Genomic DNA, 10,753 nt, shown 5'->3' with positions numbered 1-10,753 from the left:
TCCCGAATTTCTCCCGATTTCCATCCAGAAACTACCCAATCACATGATATTTACGGCTTTTCACACACAAAAGTGAATGCAATGCATACTTGATCAACAGCCATACAGGTCACTTAGGGTGGCCGTATAAACAACTTTAACACTGTTACAAATATGCGCCACACTGTGAACCCAGGTCCTCACCTGCTTCACTGTAGCTTGCTTTCTGATCAGCAGGGGCTTGTATGCAGGAATTAGCATCACAGATAGAAGGTCTAAGAAGCCGAGGTGGGGGCGGGGTGCAGCTTTGAACGCGTGCTTAATATTGCTGTCCACCATGTCCAGCGTGCTTCCACCCCTGATTGCAAAATTCACATATTGATGGAAATGGGGGAACACAGTTTTCATGTTAGCTTGATTAAAGTCCCCTGCCACGATGAAAACTCCCTCTGGATGTGTAGATTGCAGTTCATTGATAGAGCAGTACAAAGCATTCAAGACTTATATAAGACTTTTAAAGTAATTTTGATAGTAGGCTATTATAGGTAATATAGACACCTAAATTATGTGTTGCCTTCATTTAACACTTATATATGACTTTTAAAGTCATTTTGATAGTAGGCTATTATAGTTCATATAGACACATTATGTGTTGCCTTCATTATAACACTTATATAAGACTTTTAAAGTCATTTTGATAATAGGATATTATAGCTAAAATAGACACTTACATTATGTGTTGCCTTCATTATAATACTTATATAAGACTTTTAAAATAATTTTGAAAGTAAGCTATTATAGCTCACAACATGTGTTGCCTTCATACGGAGCCCCTAAAGGGACATGGGAATTTTTTTTTTTTAGACATGTATCTCGTGGCCACGAGAAAGTAACTTTTTATTTAAAAAAAAAATAATAATATTTTTTTTTTTTTTTACTAAAAGTTTCTCGTGGCCACGAGAAAGCATTGGATGCGTGCTGATGGTTTGGTGTGTGTTAAAATGGCAGTTTAGGAGTTAATATGGCTGTATTTCCAATGAGGACTTTCCGCCATGTGTGTTGTGGCAAAATGTGAATGCTTGATTAGTAGGTGTGAGACAAACACTTTATCTTCCTGGTTATTGTAACGCTACGTGTTTGACATTATTTAAGACTTTATCATGCCCGGGAAAGGACAGTTTTCCTCTTCTGTGGCTGTGGGGGGTGGGCGTGGCTTGCGGACCTGCAGCGAAGCGGAGTGTGTCCGTTAGTCCCATGTTGATGTGATCAAACTTATTTCTTGCTTGGAAGATACACACACAATTGTAACTGTTATTTCTTCCTGCAAATAATAAATATGTACAACGTGTTTGGATGTATTCATTTATGTAAAATTGTCATTAAATGTAATATTGCCTGACAAAAAGTGATTCGACGTACGTAATATTTTGATATTTACACATCGCATCATCAATTAGCCTTCTGAGCCAATGAGCAAACACATTGTACCATTAGAACACTGGAGTGATAGTTGCTGGAAATGGGCCTCTATACACCTATGTAGATATTGCACCAAAAACCAGACAGTTGCAGCTAGAATAGTCATTTCCAACATTAGCAATGTATAGAGTGTATTTCTTTAAAGTTAAGACTAGTTGAAAGTTATCTTCATTGAAAAGTACAGTGCTTTTCCTTCAAAAATAAGGACATTTCAATGTGACCCCAAACTTTTAAACGGTAGAGTATATATATACATGCTTATACATAATATGTATGTATATATATATATATATATATATATATATATATATATATATATATAGATACACACACATATATATATATATATATATATAGATACACATACATATATATATATATATATATATATATATATATAGATACACACACATATATATATATATATATATATAGATACACATACATATATATATATATATATATATATATATATATATATATATATATATATATATATATATATATATATATATATATATATATAGATACACATACATACATATATATATATATATATATATATATATATATATATATATACATATATATATATATACATATATATATATATATATATATATATATATATATATATATATATATATATATATATATATATATATTATATACACATATAAATTATATGGGTAGATATTTGCTCTAAAAAGGGTATTTCAACAAGTAAACAGTACAGTAGGTAGTTGATGTTGATAGATGTAATGCACATAAGGGTATCATAGTCAGATGCGCGTGTGTAAATATGCGATGTGTAAATATCAAAATATTACGTAGGTCGAATCACTTTTTGTCAGGCAATATTACATTTAATGACAATTTTACATAAATGAATACATCCAAACACGTTGTACATATTTATTATTTGCAGGAAGAAATAACAGTTACAATTGTGTGTGTATCTTCCAAGCAAGAAATAAGTTTGATCACATCAACATGGGACTAACGGACACACTCCGCTTCGCTGCAGGTCCGCAAGCCACGCCCACCCCCCACAGCCACAGAAGAGGAAAACTGTCCTTTCCCGGGCATGATAAAGTCTTAAATAATGTCAAACACGTAGCGTTACAATAACCAGGAAGATAACGTGTTTGTCTCACACCTACTAATCAAGCATTCACATTTTGCCACAACACACATGGGGGAAAGTCCTAATTGGAAATACAGCCATTTTAACTCCTAAACTGCCATTTTAACACACACCAAACCATCAGCACGCATCCAATGCTTTCTCGTGGCCACGAGAAAGTTTCTTGTGCGCACGAGAAAGTATCTCGTGGCCACGAGAAACTTTTTATTAAAAAAAAAAATAATAATAATAATAAAACAATTTTTTTTATAAAAAGTATCTCGTGGCCACGAGATACATGTCTAAAAAAAAAAAAATTCCCATGTCCCTTTAGGGGCTCCGTACCTTCATTATAACACTTTTATTTTTTTTTGCGGCTCCAGACAGATTTTTTTAGTATTTTTGGTCCAATATGGCTCTTTAAACATTTTGGGTTGCCGACCCCTGCCTTAGGTTTACGTCACGCTGGACCTCCACTGTTTACTACGAGGCCACAGATGACTTTAGTGCGTTGGTGACGTCATACAGTCCGCATCGAGGCTGTGTTGAAAAACTGCGCAGTCGCCCTGCGCATCCACCAGCTCGTAGGCAGCGCAGCCATTTCTGCGTGTGCCCCTCAACACGCACACTGAGGTGTTGTGTATTCATCACACGTCGAGGAATGGTCGCAAACTGAGTTTACTGAATCCGCCATCTCGAAACTTTCTTTGGATTTGTAGTGTGTCTACATGTGCGTGTCCGCGATGGAGGCCACTCGTCTGCACCGAGGCAGCTGCGAGCTTGCAACCGTAAAAAGCAGCCAAGAAGACGAGCTGGAAGACTCCTCATCACAGCTGCTAACAACAACTCTAAGTGAATACTCTCTTTTTATCCACAACACGCTTCTCACCCACTCTGCATGCACCGCACCAGATGATGCAATTTTTAGAAAATGTGATATGAGTATCCAATTAATGCAGATAAATAATCTGTTTTTATCACTGTGCAATTTTAAATGTATTGCCCTATGTTTGGAATTTTAACATCCTGCTGGGCAGAATGTGCATTTTTTTCATTGGCTGTATGAAAGTCACAAATTCTGCCGGGCAACAAGTTGTCCAGAAGATCGAATAAAAGCTAAAAAAAAAAAAAATATCTGGGCACATGATCATATTACCTGGGCACACGTTGCTAGGCAACAAGTCATAATGAGCTGTTCTCTCAAAAATGTGAATTCCAATGACGGGTGCTGTCGACAATTAAACATTTAAATTTGATTAATCACAGGTTACATTTTGATTAATCACAATTGGATATTATTCATTTTTAACAGTCTGGGGCGCATGTGTCAAACTCAAGGCAAGGGGGCCGTATCTGGCCCGCCACCTCATTTTATGTGGCCCGCAAAGGCTTGGAATTACCCTGCGTATCTATTTGTTTCTATACGTAGTCAACTTTCTACATGGTGAAATGATAAATGTGACAAGTAGATTGCAGTCACACATAAGAGATATTTGTAGACTGCAATATGATGGCAGTCACACATAAGAGATACGTGTAGACTGCATTATGACTCAAGTAAACAACACCCACATTTTATATGTCTATTTGTTTCTAAAGGTAGTCAACTTTCTATTTTGACAGGAAAAAATACATGTACCGTATTTTTCGGGCTATAAGTCGCTCCGGAGTGTAAGTCGCACCGGCGGAAAATGCAAAATAAAGAAGGAAAAAAACATATATAAGTCGCACTGGAGTGTAAGTCACATTTTTTGGGGAAATTTATTGGATAAAACCCAACACCAAGAATAGACATTTGAAAGGCAATTTAAAATAAATAAAGAATATTGAACAACAGGCTGAATAAGTGTACGTCATATGACGCATAAATAACCAACTGAGAATGTGCCTGGTATGTTAACGTAACATATTATGGTAAGAGTCATTCAAATAACTATAACATATAGAACATGCTATACGTTTACCAAACAATCTGTCACTCCTAATCGCTAAATCCGAGGAAATCTTATACGTCTAGTCTCTTACGTGAATGAGCTAAATAATATTATTTGATATTTTACGGTAATGTGTTAATAATTTCACACATAAGTCGCTCCTGAGTATAAGTCACACCCCCGGCCAAACTGTGAAAAAAACTGCGACTAATACTCCGAAAAATACGGTACTGTATGCAATTTCATATTTTGAACTTAATCTAACATTGCAACAAATATTATATTATCGCACATTCCAAACATCAAAATAAGTACTAAAATATCTGCTCGACTCGTGATTTTGAAGCAATTTATCCATCAAATTGTACAATGTAAAAATTATTTTTCGGTGAAAAACGGATAGCTCAGTTGCCAGAATTTTTACCGTAAGAACACAAAACCAAAAAATGCGTGGTATTGTTTTTCCATTTACAGTAATACACCGTAAAAACGACTATAGATTTTACAGTAAAACAGTGGTACTGTTTTCCCAATTACATTTACAGTATACATTGTAAAAAACGTACATTTTATGGTAACATTTTGGCAGCTAAACTTTACTCTAAAATCTACATATTTTTCCTACAGTGTATGTAAAAATATATAACAATAAATAATTGTGTAATGAAGCAATTTAAAAATGTATATATTATTCACTGTTACAAGTGGCCCTCTGAGGGCAGCCATAACTGCCATGTGGCCCCCAATGAAAACGAGTTTGACACCCCTGGTCTGGGGACATTCAATGTTATCTTCAAAGTAAAAAAGAACGTAAAAATGCAAAGTTATAAAAACATTTCGGATTGACATTGTGTTATACTTTTTTGCTCAAATTCCTCAAACTTCAGTCCTAAACAAAAATATCATGTAATGTTTTTTTTTTGTAGGTGGGGGTGTGGGGGTTTAAATGTTGTTCTTTATGAAAACTTTTTGATCAGTCACAGGTTGAAATTAGTAAAACAACGTGACGTGAATTTCTACTAATTGAAAGCTATCATTTAATTAAAGGTTTCAAATAAACAATACATATAGGCCTGCAGGTTGTAGCTATTGATTATTTTAGTAATCTATCAGAATCATCTTTATTGGCTAAGTGTGTCGATTAGTTTGTGCGATTAATTGAGTAATCGGATAAAACACACTAAAGCCTCAATCCCTATTAGGTACTTTTTTCAAATGTTCTTGTAATCCGACCATATTTTCGGTATATTAGATGGCATTTTTACCAAGAAAGAACTAATATACTGAAAATATGGTCTGAGTACAAGAACATTTGAAAAAGTATATGAATAAGAAGACAAAATGAACCTTTTTGAGCAACCTATTTTAGTTTGTTTTTTTTAATAACGATTTTTGTGCTTCCCATAACTTTTGTTATTTTTTAATAAATCCATCCATCAATGTTGAATTTGCATTTAATCATATGTGCAATAATAAAAATGAAAAAACAATTAAAATTAACTCTTAAGTTTTTTTTATACATATAGTACTAACATGTGTGCTCGATTGTAACGGGTATGCAAACCATGTCTGCATATTTTAAGTTTCCGGCATTCCATGTAGTCTAGATTTTGTCGATTTTTATTTGTTGCACTCATTAAATGACTAATCAAAGTAAAATATAAAACAAAAGTTCTGTGTTGTCTCGAACCCCACGATGCAGAGACAGCATGCAAAGTGCAAGTTAAAATGTATTTAGTGACACAATGAGTGCACAGGAAGCATAGGGAAAGCTATGCAGCATGGCATTAGAGATACAAAGCAAAACAATGATCCATTTTACTGACTAAGCTGTATTAAGAGGCTTCCTGATTGGCAACCAGGCACAAGTGTGTCTTGAGGGAGCCAGTGCTCATAGTAGAGGAGGTAAACAGCAAGTAAAGTAAAGTACCGGTTCCCGGGCATGACGGCACGTCATCACGTCATGACATTGCTGGTTTACGAGCAGAGGAGCATGTTTGGCAGCACACACACACACACAGAGTACTTACAAGCAGACACAGTGTGTAGACAGAAAAGGGGGAATGGACGCATTTTGGCCTAAAAACTAAAGATAAAGGTAAAGTTATAACACTGAAACGCCCTCATGAAGAGGTGCTTTAAAACATGGCTAGCTAGCCAGCAGCTAAAATCCATCCGCAGTTGGCAGTGTTTTAGCGACTCCTAAATCACTAATCCTTGTCTCCATGGCGACAAATAAAGTAAGTTTCTTACAAGTATAATCCATGCAGGACGAGGAATAGCTAAACATGTTTCACTACACACTGTAGCTCACCGGCGTCACAATGTAAACAAATGCCATGGGTGGATCTACACCTGACATCCACTGTAATGATACCAAGTACAAGTTGCTACTATGATTACATCGATATTTTGTATAGTCACAAAATACTTTTTCCTTTTTTAAAAATGCATAAACTCAGGAAATATGCCCTTGGACACATGAGGACTTTGAATATGACCAATGTATGATCCTGTAACTACTTGGTATCGGATCGATACCTACATATGTGGTCTCATCCAAAACTAATGTAAAGTATCAAACAACAGAAGAATAAGTGATTATTACATTTTAACAGAAGTGTAGATAGAACATGTTAAAACAGAAAATAAGCAGATATTAACAGTAAATAAACAAGTAGATTAATAATCAATTTTTACAGCTTGTCCCTTATAATTTTGACGAAATCGAATGATAAATGACAATGTTACTGCATACGTCAGCAGATTAATTAGGAGCCTTTGTTTGTTTACTTACTACTAAAAGACAAGTTGTTTAGTATGTTCACTATTTTATTCAAGGACAAAATTGTTTTTCGATTGCAATAATAAACATATGTTTAATGTAACGTAAGATTTTTTGTTAAAATAAAGCCAATAATGCAATTTTTTTGTGGTCCCCTTTATTTAGAAAAGTATCGAAATACATTTTGGTACCGGTACTAAAATATTGGTATCGAGACAACTCTAGTCCAAACCTGTCATGACAGTCATGACACAGCTCTAATGACATGTTTGGTATTTTTGTTTGGGTCTGTAGTTGATTGAGAAATAACAAAAAGTAAAACAATTTATATGTGTTGTATTATATTATATTGTATTATGTATTGTTTGGCTTTGGGGTATTGTCGAACAACTGTGAAAAAATTGAATGTTGAAATTTTAAAATTGAACATGAATAAAACATTAAGGAAAAATCATGGCAGAGAAACCCAACAAAATTGAAATACAGCAAACATTCACTATGAGGCAAAATAAGTCAGCCTTTGTTCCCTGATTTGTATTTAATGACGATGGATTAATCCGCATAATTTTCAACACCTTAAAATGTCTACTTCTGTAATGATGTTTAGTGCATGAGAAAATTATATATTTATGTTATAGTCAACTTGATTTAATTGAATAAAATCTTTCAAATGTCGTTCTCATGGTGTGTAATTACCAGCCCCAGTACACCGCGGAAGGACGCTTCCCCCCGGTTCTGATTTCTCCTCCAAAGCCGTCTTGTGTCTGATCGACGCTGTCGGCCGCCGATGGGGCCTCTACGAGACAAGGGAACGCTCGCAGCTCTTCCAGAGCGTCCAGGAAGAGCTGGCCGCCAAAGGCCACATCCTTCCTGTCGAGAAGATCCGCCGCAAGTGGAACAACTTGATTGTGACGTACAAAAGGGTGAAAGATCGCAGCCGCGAGACCGGACACGACAAGACGTCCTGGGAGTTCTTTGACGTGAGTGCCCTTCTCAAATGATAGAGTTGCTTTTCTGATTGCATGGCAAATATCATCAATCTTTCCATTTCACAATTATTAACCTGTTCTAGGGTTAAACTTTCATGATCGTACTTTTACTAATTATTAGGGGTAGGCGCCGAACGATTCGATCCGACCTATGTGTCACCCTGCTGCCCAAAATGTATTCCCATAAAAATGTTTTTTTTAAAAAAGAACATTATGATTCCGCGATTTAGAATTGGGATGAAAAAGAAGGGCGATTCAGATGTGAATCGATCATTTTGTTCACCCCTAATAAAACTTTTTCAAAACAGGTTACAGGTTAGGAATTCTCCTTGGGTTTAATGGAGATAGCCTAAAACATATTTTTCAGATTCTTATTTCAAACAAATAACATATTTTTCGGACTATAAGGCGCACTTAAAATCCTTTCATTTTCTCAAAACTCGACGGTGCGCCTTATTACCCGGTGCGCCTAATGTGCGGAATACATACTTGCCAACCCTCCCGTTTTTAACGGGAGACTCCCGGTGTTCAGCGCCTCTCCTGATAACCTCCCGGCAGAAATTTTCTCACGACAAACTCCCGGTATTCAGCCGGAGCTGGAGGCCACGCCCCCTCCAGCTCAATGCGGACCTGAGTGGGGACAGCCTGTTCTCACGTCCGCTTTCCCACAATATAAACAGCTCGCCTGCCCAATGACGTCATAACTGTAGAATGATCGAGGGCGAGTTCTTGGTTTCTTATGTGGGTTTATTGTTAGGCAGTTTCATTAACGTCCTCCCAGCGCGGTAACAACACACAACAACAGCAGTCACGTTTAGTCTACCGTAAAGCAGTTCGTCTGCCGTAAACAGCAATGTTGTGACACTCTTAAACAGGACAATACTGCCATCTACTGGATAGTCTCCAGAACACTGACATTCAAGTATTTCTTTTATTTATATGTATAATAAAATATATATATATATATATATATTAGAGATGCGCGGATAGGAAATTATTTCATCCGCATCACAAAAGTCGTCATCCACCTGCCATCCAACCGAACTAACATTTTATCAAAACCACAACCGCCCGCCACCCGCCCGTTATTATATACTTAAATATAGATCGGGGATCGCACCCTAACAGCAATATTTAGGGCGTGCTGTGATGGTACTGCCTTTATCACCCTCTACAACATGTACAGCCAGCGTGCTAGCCCAGCCACATGTTGTATGCAGCATCTGCTTGCACACGTAAGTGACAGCAAGGCATACTTGCTCCACAGCCATACAGGTTACACTGACGGTGGCCGTATAAAACAACTTTAACACTCTTAATGTGTGCCACACTGTGAACCCACACCAAACAAGAATGACAAACACATTTCGGGAGAACATCCGCACCGTGAGACAACTTAAACACAACAGAACAAATACCCAGAACACCTTGCAGTCCTAACTTTTCCTGGCTGAAATATACACCCCCGCTACCACCAAACCCCGCCCCCCCTACACTGCGCCCCCACACATCAACCCCCCACCCCTCCGTGCGTCGGTTGAGGTGGGCGGGGTTTGGTGGTAGCGGGAGTGTATATTTCAGCCAGGAAAAGTTAGGACTGCAAGGTGTTCTGGGTATTTGTTCTGCTGTGTTTAAGTTGTCTCACGGTGCGGATGTTCTCCCGAAATGTGTTTGTCATTCTTGTTTGGTGTGGGTTCACAGTGTGGCACATATTAAGAGTGTTAGTTGTTTTATACGGCCACCGTCAGTGTAACCTGTATGGCTGTGGAGCAAGTATGCCTTGCTGTCACTTACGTGTGCAAGCAGATGCTGCGTACAACATGTGGCTGGGCTAGCACGCTGGCTGTACATGTTGTAGAGGGTGATAAGGGCAGTACCATCACAGCACGCCCTTATTATTGTTGATTGGGTGAAAATCAGCAGACATTCGAGAGAATTGGTTCAACCGCCACCCGCCCAAATCTAATTAAAATCTATTTTTGTCGTCATGCATCCGCCCGACCCGCGGATTCCGCGGTTGTGTCCGCAAACCGCGCATCTCTAATATATATATATATATATATATATATATATATATATATATATATATATATAGCTAGAATTCCCTGAAAGTCAAGTATTTCATACATATATATATATACATATATATATATATATATATGTATATATATATATATGAAATACTTGAGTTGGTAAATTCTAGCTTAAATATATTCCCCTCTTAACCACGCCCCCGCCCCAACCACGCCCCCCGCCCCACCCTATATAATAAGTGATGAAAAATACTGCTTGTCTTTCCTACCTTGCAGCTGATGGATGCCACGCTGTGTGACACGGTGGGTTCTTACATCAGTAACAAACGTGGCAAAGGAGGCGGCGGCGCCCCAAAGATTACACCCAAACTGCCGACCGCCATCATCCGCACCAATGGGAGCTTCTCCTCCATGCTTATTCAAGCAGA

At 37.3% G+C, this 10,753-nt stretch overlaps 2 protein-coding genes across 2 annotated transcripts in view; one reads left to right on the top strand and one right to left on the bottom strand.

Moving 5' to 3' along the window:
• Positions 1-3,014: 3,014 nt before the first annotated feature.
• Positions 3,015-10,753, top strand: part of LOC133652134 (uncharacterized) — an 8,349-nt gene continuing 610 nt past the window's right edge. The window contains exons 1-3 of the mRNA XM_062050544.1: positions 3,015-3,436; positions 8,003-8,283; positions 10,602-10,753. The exon at positions 10,602-10,753 is cut by the window's right edge and continues 610 nt beyond it. Coding sequence (XP_061906528.1) covers positions 3,313-3,436; positions 8,003-8,283; positions 10,602-10,753 — 557 coding nt within the window. The 5' untranslated portion in view covers positions 3,015-3,312. The remainder of the gene's footprint in view (positions 3,437-8,002; positions 8,284-10,601) is intronic.
• The window catches only part of ccdc97 (coiled-coil domain containing 97), a 13,197-nt gene continuing 13,032 nt past the window's right edge, over positions 10,589-10,753 (bottom strand). The window contains exon 7 of the mRNA XM_062050546.1: positions 10,589-10,753. This exon is cut by the window's right edge and continues 1,210 nt beyond it. The gene's annotated coding sequence lies outside the window, so the exon portion shown is untranslated.

The sequence above is a fragment of the Entelurus aequoreus genome, linkage group LG06 (assembly GCF_033978785.1).
Source record: "Entelurus aequoreus isolate RoL-2023_Sb linkage group LG06, RoL_Eaeq_v1.1, whole genome shotgun sequence".
Classification (NCBI taxonomy): domain Eukaryota; kingdom Metazoa; phylum Chordata; class Actinopteri; order Syngnathiformes; family Syngnathidae; genus Entelurus; species Entelurus aequoreus.
This window is presented reverse-complemented; position numbering and strand designations above follow the sequence as displayed.